At 36.5% G+C, this 13,645-nt stretch overlaps 1 protein-coding gene across 1 annotated transcript in view; it reads right to left on the bottom strand.

Moving 5' to 3' along the window:
* Dnah7 (dynein axonemal heavy chain 7) overlaps positions 1-13,645 on the bottom strand; it is a 323,134-nt gene that overhangs the window by 2,430 nt on the left and 307,059 nt on the right. The window contains exons 62-64 of the mRNA XM_071619296.1: positions 13,347-13,499; positions 11,290-11,467; positions 8,016-8,119 (exon numbers count right to left, since the gene is read on the bottom strand). Coding sequence (XP_071475397.1) covers positions 8,016-8,119; positions 11,290-11,467; positions 13,347-13,499 — 435 coding nt within the window. The remainder of the gene's footprint in view (positions 1-8,015; positions 8,120-11,289; positions 11,468-13,346; positions 13,500-13,645) is intronic.

Genomic DNA, 13,645 nt, shown 5'->3' with positions numbered 1-13,645 from the left:
CAAAGAGAAGAGGCTGTGAATCCACCTTTCTCTGTGAATTACCGGGACCTACACCAATGTCTCATCAGAGGACAAGTGTTTTAGGCCCTTCACCACTACTAGAGCAGTCAGTACCAGATACCCTTTCAAGTAATAGCCAATAGGAATAACCACACAGGATGCATCCTACATACTCTGTTGTCTACACCACACCTACCTGAATTGGTAGAGTATCCCCACTCCTGCAAACCTGCAAAGAGAATCATCTCTATGATGCCAAATACAATACAGTCTACACTGTGCCCAAACTCACTAATCACGGGTGAAGAAACAACAGGAAGATTTTACTATGGTACCAAGCTGGAAATAAAGTCAACAATGCCTAACAAGTTGGTACCCCAGCACACATTTTCCACAGAAAGTCACTAAAAAGGTTATCCCCTAAAGTGATAGAGATTACCATTCTATCAGAGGTACAAATCCCAACATAGGATCACAAGAAACATTAAAAACATAAAAAATATAACTCTGTATGTAATAACAGATTCCAAAGATTTTAAGAAAGCTCAGTGAGATCCAAGAGAATACCGATAAACAGGTATGTTACTTAGCTTTTCATTGCTGTGACCAAAGTACCTGACGGGCACAATTTAGAGGAATAGAAACTTATTTTGGTTCATGGTTTCAGAGGAATCAGCCATGGTTGGCTGATACAATTGCTCTGGGCTTGAGGTGAGACAAAATACCAGACACAAGGGTACAGCAGAGTAAAGCTGCTCAGCTCATGTCAGCCAGGAAGGGGGGAGAGAGAGAGAGAGAGAGAGAGAGGGAGAGAGAGAGGGAGAGGGAGAGAGAGGGAAGACGGGGTTGGGGACAGAGACATAGTCCAAAGGCGTCTTCCCAGTGACCTACTTCCTCTAAGTACCCACCTCCCACCTATTTATAATTACCAACCAGTAGTCCATTCAGCTATCAATGGATTAACCCAGCAAATAGATTAATCCACTAGTGATATCAGAGCCCTAATCATAGCTCCCTTGGCATTGCACTTTCAACACATGAGTTTTGGGGGGACACTTCATACCCAAACCATAACAACAGGTAAGTGGAATTAGGAGTACAATGCAGGATATGAATAAGAAGTTCAATAAACAGATAGAGGCCACTAAAAAGAACTAATCAGAAATGAAAAGGTCAATTAGTCAAATAAAAAAATCCAGTTAAAAGCCTCAATAGCACTCACTCCAGTAAGATTGGCAGCCATTATGAAGTCAAACAACAAGTGCTGGCGAGGATGTGGGGAAAAGGGTACACTTGTACATTGCTGGTGGGACTGCAAATTGGTGCAGCCAATTTGGAAAGCAGTATGGAGATTTCTTGGAAAGCTGGGAATGGAACCACCATTTGACCCAGCTATTCCCCTTCTCGGTCTATTCCCTAAAGACCTAAAAAGAGCATACTACAGGGACACCGCTACATAGATGTTCATAGCAGCACAATTCACAATAGCAAGACTGTGGAACCAGCCTAGATGCCCTTCAATAGACAAATGGATAAAAAAAAATGTGGCATTTATACACAATGGAGTATTACTCTGCATTAAAAAATGACAAAATCATAGAATTTGCAGGGAAATGGATGGCATTAGAGCAGATTATGCTAAGTGAAGCTAGCCAATCCCTAAAAAACAAATGCCAAATGTCTTCTTTGATATAAGGAGAGTAACTAAGAACAGAGTAGGGACGAAGAGCAGGAGAAGATGATTAACATTAAACAGGGATGAGAGGTGGGAGGGAAAGGGAGAGAGAAGGGAAATTGCATGGAAATGGAAGGAGACCCTCAGGGTTATACAAAATTACATACAAGAGGAAGTGAGGGGAAAGGGAAAAAAAATAACAAGGGGGAGAAATGAATTACAGTAGATGGGGTAGAGAGAGAAGAGGGGAGGGGAGGGGAGGGGAGGGGAGGGGGGATAGGAAAGGCAGCAGAATACAACAGACACTAGTATGGCAATATGTAAATCAATGGATGTGTAACTGATGTGATTCTGCAATCTGTATACGGGGTAAAAATGGGAGTTCATAACCCACTTGAATCAAAATGTGAAATATGATATATCAAGAACTATATAATGTTTTGAACAACCAACAATAAAAATTAAAAAAAAAAAAAAGCCTCAATAGCAGAGGAAAAAAAAAGTGGAGGAAACAATATCAAAACTTGAAGACACGTCTTTTGGAATATCCACATTCACACAGAAAGAAAGAAAAAATTAAAAGAATGAAGAGAGTATAGATGTTTGGAATATCATTAAAAAAATCAAATATCTGCATCATTAGCATGCCCAAGAAATAAAGAATAAAGGCAAAGAAAATGTATTTGATAAAATAATAGCAGAAAACTTCTTCAATCTTGGGAAAGACATGGATATCTAGCTACAGGTGGCCTATAAAACTCTAAATAGATATGACCACAAAAGATCCTCAACACAGCATATTATAGTCAAATTGTCAAAAGTACAGGAAAAAGAATTTTGAAGTCTCCAAGAGAAAAGCACCAAGTCACATTTAAGGATAACCTCATTAAACATGAAACGATTTCTCAGCAGATATCACACTGGCCAGCAGGGCATGGAATGACATAGTTCATGTTCTGAAAGAAAATAACTGCCATCCTAGATTACTATACCTAGCAAGACTATCCTTCAGAATTGAAGAAGAAATAAAGACTTACAAGATAAGGAAAAACTAAGGACCTTCACACAAACCTTACAAAACATGCTTAAGGTAGTCCTATACCCAGAAGTGGAAGAAAGATAATTACATCAGAGTAGTATGTGAAATTATATAGCTCATCAGAAGAGTAGATACACAAGTGAGAAATAACATCCCAGGGATGCCAGTTTGGTTCAACATACAAAAATCAATAAACATAATTCACCACATCAATAGACTCAAAGACAAGAACCACATGATTATCTCAATAGATGCAGAAACAGCATTTGACAAAATGGATTACCATTCATGTTTAAAACATCAGAAAAACTAGAGATAGAAGGAACATACCTCAACATTGTAAAAGCTATATACAACAAACCCAAGGCCAACATCATTCTATATGGAGAAAAACTGAAAGCATCCCATCTAAAAACTGGAATAAGACAAGGATACCCTCTTTCAACACTTCAATTCAACATAGTCCTTAAACACTAGCCAGAACAATGAGGCAAAAGAAAGAAATTAAAGAGAGATGAACAGGAAGAGCTCAAACTATCACTGTTTGCCGACAACATGATTCTATATTTAGAGGACCCAAAAAACTCCACCAAAATTAATTCAGCAAAGTAGCAGGATATAAAATTAACACCCAGAAATCAAATGCATTCCTCTACACCAATGATGAATCAGCTAAAAGCGAAATTAGGAAATCCATCCCATTTACAATAGCCTCAAAAAAAAAAAAAAGATTCTTGGGAATCAAGCTAACAAAAGAGATGAAATGTGGTAAGCCATTGTTATAGATCGTGGCCGCCATTAGAAGATGGTGCCGGCATCCACTGTGGCCTGTGGTAAACAACTCCTTTTATGGAGAGTTGGCGCGCAAATCTCTTACCACCCAATGAGAGAGATCCACGTGGTGGCTTGGGATTGGGATGCGGGGGGCTTTATTATGCTGTGCTTGGGTGTGTCGGGCGCGGGCGCTAGAAGATAATACATGACTCAAGGCCTGAATAAACTGTTGAAAGAAGAATCCTGTGTCGTGTTTCCCTGGCTGGCGAGGGGTCGCGACAATGAAAGACCTCTACAATGGAAACTATAGAACACTTAAGAAAGAACTTGAAGAAGACCTAAGAAGATGGAAAGATCCCCCATTATCTTGGATAGGAAGAATTAAAATTGTCAAAATGGCCATGCTATCAAAAGTGCAATGCATATTTAATGAAATTCTTATTAAAAATTCCAATGACATTCTTCAGAGAAATAGAAAAAGCAGTCATGAAATTCATTTGGAAAAATAAGAGACCCAGAATAATCAAAGCAATCCTTAGAAAAATGAAGCAAGAGGCATCACAATACTTAGACTTTAAATTATAACTACAGAGATATAGTAACAAAATTGGCATGGTACTGACACCAAAACAGACATGAAAACCAATGGAACAGAATAGAAGACACAGAGATAAACCCACATAAATACAGTTATCTAGACAAAGGCACCATAAACATACATTGGATAAAAAATAGCCATTTCAATAAATGGTACTGGGAAAACTGGAAATCCATATGTAGCAGGATGAAATTGAACCCTTATTTCTCACCCTGCACAAAACTCAGAGTGGATCAAGGACCTAGGCATAGACCCTGAGATTACTAGAAGAATATGTAGTAGACTTAAAGATAAAAATCACATGATCATCTCAATAGACACAGAAAAACATTTGACAAAATACAGCACCCCTTTATGTTCAAAACACTAGAAAAATTAGGGATAACAGGAGCATATCTCAACATCATAATGGATATCTATGCTAAGCCCCAGGCCAACATCATTCTACATGGAGAAAAATTGAAGGCATTCCCTCTAAAAACTGGAACAAGACAGGGTTGCCCTTTCACCACTTCTATTTAACATAGTTATTGAAACACTGGCCAGAGCAATTAGACAGACAAAAGAAAGTAAATGGATACACATAGGAAAAAAAAAAAGAACTCAAATCGGCAGTATTTGCTGATGATATGATTCTATACCTAGAAGACCCTAAAAGTTCTACCAGAAAACTTCTATAACTAGTAAATAAATTCAGCAAAGTAGCAGGATATAAAATAAACACCAATAAATCAAAGGCATTTCTGTATATCAGTGACAAATCCTCAGAAATGCAAACAAGGAAAACTACCTCATTTACAACAGCCAATAAATAAATAAATAAATAAATAAATAAAATACTTGGGAATCAACTTAATGAAAGAGGTGAAAAATCTATATAATGAAAATTACAGAACCCTAAAGAAAGAAGTCAAAGAAGACCTTAGAAGCTGGAAAGAGCTACCTTGCTCTTGGATAGGCAGAATTAATATTATCAAAATGACCATACTTCCAAAAGCACTATACAGATTTAATGCAATTCTGATCAAAATCCCAATGACATTCCTCATAGAAATAGAAAAAGCAATCATGAAATTCATCTAGAAAAATAAGAGACCCAGAATAGCTAAAGCAATTCTTAGCAGGAAGAGTGAAGCAGGTGGTATCACTATACTGGACCTTGAACTATATTATAGAGCAATAGTAACAAAAACAGCGTGGTATTGACACCAAAACAGACTGGTAGACCAATAGTACAGAATAGAGGACATAGAGACTAACCCACAAAATTACAATTATCTATATTAGACAAAGGTGCCAAAAACATGCATTGGAGAAAAGATAGCCTCTTCAACAAATGGTGCTGGGAAAATTGGAAATCCATCTGCAACAAATGAAATTAAATACCTATCTCTCATCATGCACAAAACCCAATTCAAAATGGATTAAGGATTTAGGAATAAAACCAGAGACCCTGCGTCTAATAGAAGAAAAAATAGGCCCTAATCTCCATCATGTGGGCTTAGGCCCCAAGTTCCTTAATAAGACTCCTTTGGCACAAGAATTAAAATCAAGAATCAATAAATGGGTTGGACTCAAACTAAAAAGTTTCTTCTCAGCAAAAGAAACAATCTGTGAAGTGAAAAGAGAGCCTATATCTTGGGCCAAATCTTTACCCCTCACACATCACATAGAGCACTAACCTCTAGGGTATATAAAGAACTCAAAAAGCTAAGCACCAAATAAATAAATAAATAACCCAATCAATAAATGGGTCAAGGACCTGAACAGACACTTCTCAGAAGATGATATATAATCAATCCAAAAATATATGAAAAAATGTTCATCACTAGCAATTAGAGAAATGCCAATCAAAATCACTCTAAGATTTCATTTCACTCTAGTCAGAATGTTAGCTATTATGAAGATAAACAACAAAAGTGTTGGCGAGGATGTGGGAAAAAAGGCACACTCATACACTGCTGGTGGAACTGCAAATTGGTGCAGCCAATATGGAAAGCAGTATGGAGATTTCTTGGGAAATTGGTAATGGGACCCCCATTTGATCCAGCTATCTCTCTCCTCGGTCTATACCCAAAGGACTTAAAAATAGCATACTACAGGGACACAGCCACATCAATGTTTATAGAAGCACAATGTACAATGGCCAAACTGTGGAACCAACCTAGATACCCATCAATAGATGGATGGATAAAGAAAATGTAGTATGTATACACAATGGAATATTACTCAGCAATAAAAGAGAATAAAATCATGGCATTTGCAGGTAAATGGATGGAGTTAGAGAAGACAATGCTAAGTGAAGTTAGCCAATCCCAAATAACCAAATGCTGAATATTTTCTCTGATATAAGGAGGCTGATTCATAGTGGGATAGGGAGAGGGAGCATGGGAAGAATAGACGAACTCTAGATAGGTCAGAGGGTTTAGAGGGGAAGGGAGGAAGAATGGGATTAGAAATTATGGTGGAATGTGAAGGACATTATTATCCAAAGTACATGTATGAAAACACGAATTGGTGTGAATATACTTTGTATACAACCAGAGATATGAAAAATTGTGCTCTATATGGGTAATAAGAATTGTAATGCATTCCCTATCATATATATATGCATTATATTGTAATGCATTCCCCATCATATATATATATATATATATATATATATATATATATATATATATATAAAGCTTAAGACCAAAAAAACAAATAAAGCAGTCAATAAATGGGCAAAGAACTGAACAGGCACTTCACAGAAGAAGAAATACAAATAGTCAACAAATATGTGAAAAAAATGTTCAACATCTCTAGCAATTATAGAAATGCAAATTAAAACTATACTGAGATTCCATATCACTCAGAATGGCAACTATCAAGAATACAAACAATAAATGCTGGCAAGGATGTGGGAGAAAGGTACACTCGTACATTGCTAGTGGGAATGCAAACTGGTGCAACCACTCTGTAAAGCAGTATGGAGATTCTTCAGAAAACTTGGAATGGAACCAACATTTGACCCAATTATCCCATTACTCAGTATATACACAAAGGATTTAAAATCATCATACTATAGTTAAGCAACCACTTCAATATTTATAGCAGCTAAATAAACAATAGCTAAGGTATGGAACCTAGATGCTCTTCAACAGATGAATGGATTAAGAAAATGTGGTATATATACACAATGAAATACTTTTTAAAAAAGAATGCAATTATGGCATTTGCTGGTAAATGGATGGATCTGGAGAGTATCATGCTAAGTAAAATAAGCCAATCCCTCAAATCCAAAGGCCAAATGTTCTCTTTCATATGTGGATGCCAACACACAATAATGGGCAGGAGGAACAGAAGTTCATTGGACTAGACAATAGTCATTGGTCATTGGAATACCTGGGTAGAGCATTAGAGATCTGAGTCATCCATATCTGATGGGCGTTTTCTCAGCTAAGGCTGAGCTAAGGGAAGATGTGCTTTCTGTTTCAGCTTTAATAACTATAAGTAAGTGTCCTTTTCACAGTTTATTTAGTACATCTTGTTTACCTTTTCCTGTGTTTTTTTTTTTAATTTCATTGTTTAAAGTGACTCCCCAGTGCACGCTGCAGTGCAGTCTGATGTTAGTTAAGTGCATGTAGGCTGTGTGATGCAGAAAGGATACCATGAGCTTTCTTCAGGAATGAGTTATGTGCTGTTGCCTGCCCATGAGCTTATGTTACTGATCCAGAAATATGTGTAAAATAAGATGGCTTTAAACAGAAACAAAACAGGATTATTTGTCAATCAATTAACAAAATTGAAACTGCAAAATCTCAACCCATATTTCACCTGGGTTTATGAATTTGCTAATCCAATGTTGGCAGAAACTTATAGAGCATTATTATCCCAAATAACAAGAATTGGCTGTACATGTATATATATCATTAGGAAATACTAACCACAGGCATTGTATCATAAAGAATTTTTGGATGTGATTCTGCAAGTTTCTTGATCTTTCTATTCCAGGAAGCTCCATCCAGAAATAATCCATGAATGAAAACACCTAAATATAAAAGAAATGTTATATAACACTCTATCAATTTTTTTATATTGATTGAGCTCTCAATCTAAAATTCCTACAAGTGAATATTATGCAGGCGAAGCTAGGTTAACAGTCCTCCCTTCCCCTCTCACCCCTTTGCCCTATCTAGTGTTCATCTAATCCTCCATCCATCAGTATCTTTTACAGTGTGTTATATAATAAGCTGTATAGAAAATGAATTTTTAAAAGCTTATATAATTAAGGAAGCAATAAGTTTTTTTAAAAAACCCGGCAGAAGAAGAAGGTTTTTAAACTTTCTTTAATTATTTAGCACTATGCCCATTCTGAATATATTAAAAATAAAGGGATTCTGTACAAATAGGTTAATGGTAGGCTAGATCTGTGGCTGGGAAGAAAATGATTAGTTACAAGATAATGTGTATCTTAAAGACCCCTTTCCCCCATGTCTATTTTTCTTAAATGTGTACCTATAATAAAACTGTTTAGATTAAGTATCAAAGATGAAATAAAAGGTGGTTTAAAGGTTGGGTTAGATTCCATGCAACATGAATTTGGAATTTCTACAACAGCATTTGAGGGCTTATTATGTGCCAGACACTGATAGGCACTGAATAAAGAAGGTTGAAGGCAAATAAGGTTATGGTTCTCAGTATTGGTGCTGTCATAGGAATTGAGACCAGAAAGAAGGAAACAGGTAATACGATTGCAGAGTGTGACTAATGCTGTGAAGTTAATAAGCAGAGTAGTTAAAAAGGATAACAAGGGGAGTGGAGGCCTTAATAGATTGAATTTTCATGAAGGTTATTTTCTGATGACCTGTAATTTTTAAAGGAGAGAACCCAAAGTTGAGAAGTGGTCACCATGATGAGTCTGGGCTTAGGAACAGGGCATTCAAAGATCCCAAAGGGAACAAATTTTGAGGTAGTCTGTTGACTGTGAAGGTCAGTGTGAATTAAGTAATGGCACATGATGAGCTTGTACCTGTGAAGTCATGTAGATGGAGAGCAGCCAGAATGTGCCTGGTCTTATAGTTGTGGTAAGAAATCTGGGAAAATATCATTATGGACTTATTTAGTTATCTGATTTTTCAATGTAAGCTAAAGCTGACATGATCTGCATGTTTACATCTTTCAAAAACTTCCAGGGCTTCTGTGTAAGTTAAGGATTATAAAGAGGTAATGACAGTAGCAGGGAGATAATAGGCTTACGTAGGGGTCTAGATAAAAAATGGTGGTGGCAGTAAGACTGTAGGTGAGCAACTGCATCTGATGTGAGAGCTATAAGGGAGCAGAAGAATAAAGTTTTGACTCTATGGCAACGGCATTTATTAAAATTAATTGTAAGTTTTTACATATCCAGGAGACACTAAAGTGGACATGTTAGTGTAGCAGTTGGATATAGCTGTCTGGATGACAGAGAAAAGATGTAGATTGCACACTGGGGACATTAACAAGGAGATGGTTAAAGATTCAGAACAGAATAAAGTCACTCGGGGGAGAGAGGATGCAACTAGAAAAAAGAAATAATCCCAGGACTGAATGATCAGAAACTCCAGTATTTAGAGGAGCATAAGCCACCAAAGAAGTATGAATGTGGCCAATAGGAAAAATCAGTATAAGGTGATATACTAGAAGCAAAGGAAGAAGAATGTCTCTAGAAAGACAAAGTTGGCAACTGGTGAAAACTGCTGAGGCTAAGATGAAGACAAAAGGGAATTTGCTATGTTTGTCAACATGGAAGTCATCAGTAGCTGTGAAAAGTACAGCATTGGTTGATCAGAGAGGATGAAAAGCACACAGAAATTAGGAGGTGAGAACCTGGAGACAGCTTGCCAATATAATTACTTTGAGAGATTCTGCAATAAAAGGGAGAAGAGTTATAGAATAGTCCTTGGGGGTGTGTGGATATAATGACAATTGGAATTGTTTTTTTATTTAAGATGAGCAAGATTTTAGAGCATGCTGTGTGTTGTTTCAGATTTTCCAGCCCTGAGAGGGATAATATTGATTCTGGAAAGAAAAGGCACAATTAAAGAAGCAAAGACCTGGAGAAGTACAAGGAAATGGTGTCTGGATTCTCAGGGTGCAGATTTTGACAGAGTAAGAATTTGGTGGTGCTGAATGCTCTCTCCTGAAAGCTTTTGATTTTTGCAATGAAGGATGAGGTGAGATGGGGTAGAGGTAAGGAAAAAGGAGAATATGAGAGTGGGAAGGCAAATTTCCCAGAGGAATAGTAGTAGGATGGCTTTGTGTTGCAAACCCTTTGGTGTGACAATCAACATAAAGTAAAAACATTTGGCACAGTAACATAATTATCAAACTCTGTTGTGACTGCATATAAACTTGCCAGTATCTCCCACTAAAGTTTAAACTGGTTGAGGGACTAGATCCTAATATTTCCCTGTTGATATCTCCGGTACCTAAGGAAGTGAGCCAGTGAATTCATAATTCAATGATGAATAAGGAAGAGTTGACTGTGATACATTAATTGAGGCAGTATATAACAGTCATTTAGAAATAGATGTCCTTCATTTAAAGACAGCACCAATTGGGTAAAATTTAGAAATCCATAGCATTCTTAGAAACACTTGTTTGAAATAGTTTAAAACTCTATCCACTGAATTTGAAATAAAACATCAGAGTAACCACAAAGTTGAAAAGCAATTGATAAGGAAAATAAAGATTTCCCCACAACCAATCTGTAAATCATAAAACAAATGCTCATATTAGTTATAAGTTTGGGAATGCTCTATATAACAGGAAAGATTACATACTTTAGAACTCTGCAAAAGTACACTCTTTGAGGGATCAGGAAAAACCTCCTCCTTTTCAATGCCGCATCATCTTGATTCCCCAAGGCCAAAATAAGGTTATGGCTGTTTATCACATGTATTGTTAATTCAATGATTTTTAAAAGTAATTTCTAACTTACACAATTTTGAAAAAAATATAGGGACATATGCTCTTTTTTTTTCAGATTCACCTATTGCTAGCATTTGTGCCCCATTTACTTTATCATATATCCTCTCTCCATAAATTTTTTCTCAACCATTCTGAGGTGAAGTTACCTACATGTTGTTTACATTTTTAATAGCTGAGGAAGGTAAGCAAGAAGTTACACCTCTGTTCAGTGCCAAGATAAAAGCAAACTCATTCTCTTACTCCACTTACCATCTTCAGGACCATGTTTATAGTCTTTGTCTTCCATCACCTCATAGTCAAACCCAAGGAGATCAATGGGAATAGTGTATTTCCTGGCGTAGTTCTGCTGGGCACCAGTCAGGAAGGCTTGGGTGAAGAAGAAGCCAGAAAGCCAGAAGACTGCAGGAGGGCCAACCTCATACCATTGCTGTGGTGGATCAAAACACAGAGTCCTAATGATAGTCTTCAATTTTTTTTTTAAATACCTTTGCTTACTAAAATGTGTCCCCAAATATTTTTGTTTTCTTTATCTAAACTAGTAAACGAACTCAGGGATGACAAGCCAAAAATAAGTAGCATTCAGTGTTGATGCTTACTTTCAACTTCATCTCTCTCACAACAGCTTGGGAATTACAATGTGTGAGAATGCAGACATAAATGTCTGTTTTATACACGCCCAAAGGTTCCTTCAGAAAATCCCCATACCACACTGAACATCTGAAATGCACTGTTGCACAAAATATGTGACTTAGTTGAACAGGAGAGATTCCCATAGTCTGCTCATGAGGTTTATTCTTTAAAAAATTTTACTCTGATTAATGAGAATAAAATTAGTCATTAGTACCTAGTAGACTATTCTGGGGAAGTTTTCCCTCTTATTTCACCAAAATATAATGAAATCTGACATATAGAAACACATGATATTGCACAAAGAATTCCTGAAACAAGCAGGGTAGTAAGAGCTTATGGTCTTTAGGGTCTTTAGAAATATCAAGACTCCTTAATTATTGATATCACAGATTCTAATTCTGACCTGGCTGAATAATGACTTTAAATAATAAATTATAGAGGCCAAGCTGAAACAAATCAACTTGAAAAGCTTTTCCCTATAAGAGCCCAAAGCAGAGCCTCATCTTTCCAGAACAATCTTAATTCCTTAGCATCCAACTCATAGAAAAGAGGGCCTGTGTTATGAAAAAGGGAATTAAATCCACTTATCCCTGAAGCAATTTCCTTACAGTTTTTGATGCCTCATATACAATACCTAGGAAATTAACTGATATTTCAAGGATATAACTATTAATAAGGGCTGGGGTTGTAGCTTAGTGGTAGAGTGCTCGTCTAGCATGTGTGGGACACAGGGTTCAATCCTCAGAACCACATTAAAAAATAAATAAACAAAATAAAGGTATTGTGTCCATCTACAACTAAACAACAACAACAACAACAACAACAACAAAACTATTAACGAGAGCACGGTAAGCACAGATATTGCCAGTAATTTGGAGATTGTCTTGGAAATGTTGAATAGGAAGAAGCCTATCTCCAATGGCTGATTGTCTTGGAAATGTTGAATAGGAAGAAGCCTATCAGCCATTGAGGTCATTGCTGTCCTGTGCTAAACCAGCTAAGTAGTGATTTCATGACCAAAAAGGTTGCCAGGAAAGGAAGAAATCAAACTCCTCACTAATAACTTGTCTAGCTTTATAAGATGCTCTGCTATAAGCATGTTTGTGTGTATATATATATTATATATATATATATATATATATTATATATATACATACACACATACACACATGTATGTATGTATATATATATATATATATATATATATATATATATATATACACACATATATATGTATATGTGTGTATGTGTGTGTGTGTGTGTGTGTGTAGGGTACTTTTAATTTTATGTGGTGCTGAGGATGGAACCCAGTGCCTCATGAATGCTAGGCAAGTGCTTTACCACTGAGCTACAACCCCAGCCCCTATAAGCATCTATTTTAATGCTAAATATTTAAAGGGAAAGTCAACATGCCAGATTTTTTTCTCTTTTCAAACGCCATTAACTTCATTGAACATGAATACATACTCTAAAGTCAGAACTTCCACTTCTAGTACTAGTATTGTGACTATTCAGTGTGACAGGTATATACATCATATAAAACATTATTAAATAGTGGCCATTTGTGTCTGGCACTCACAGCAAACTAGAGAATAACACTCATGTGTTGGGCATTGTGATGAAGAAAATTAAGCCAGAAGAAAAATAACAATGTATGTTAATTTGGAAAAACTTACCTGCAAGAATTTTAGTCTTGCAAGGAAGTCGTTCACATAGCTGCCAAGTGGTTTAAGGCTTGGGTAGGATTTACCCATCCACATTCCTGGAATTTTGACATTCAAAATGCTCCTAACCACTTCTTCAAGATCTGTAGACATCACTACGAGCCCCTGAAATACATTTAACCTTGCTAACATGATAGTATAGATTATGAATAGCCAGTCCTCTTTTAAATACCTTCTTTACAATTATGCTAACAGAAAGTGAAGATATTTGTTTTTGCTTATACAAGGACATCCGGGAGTCTTTGAACTAG

Source organism: Marmota flaviventris, chromosome 11, assembly GCF_047511675.1.
Source record: "Marmota flaviventris isolate mMarFla1 chromosome 11, mMarFla1.hap1, whole genome shotgun sequence".
Taxonomy (NCBI): domain Eukaryota; kingdom Metazoa; phylum Chordata; class Mammalia; order Rodentia; family Sciuridae; genus Marmota; species Marmota flaviventris.
This window is presented reverse-complemented; position numbering and strand designations above follow the sequence as displayed.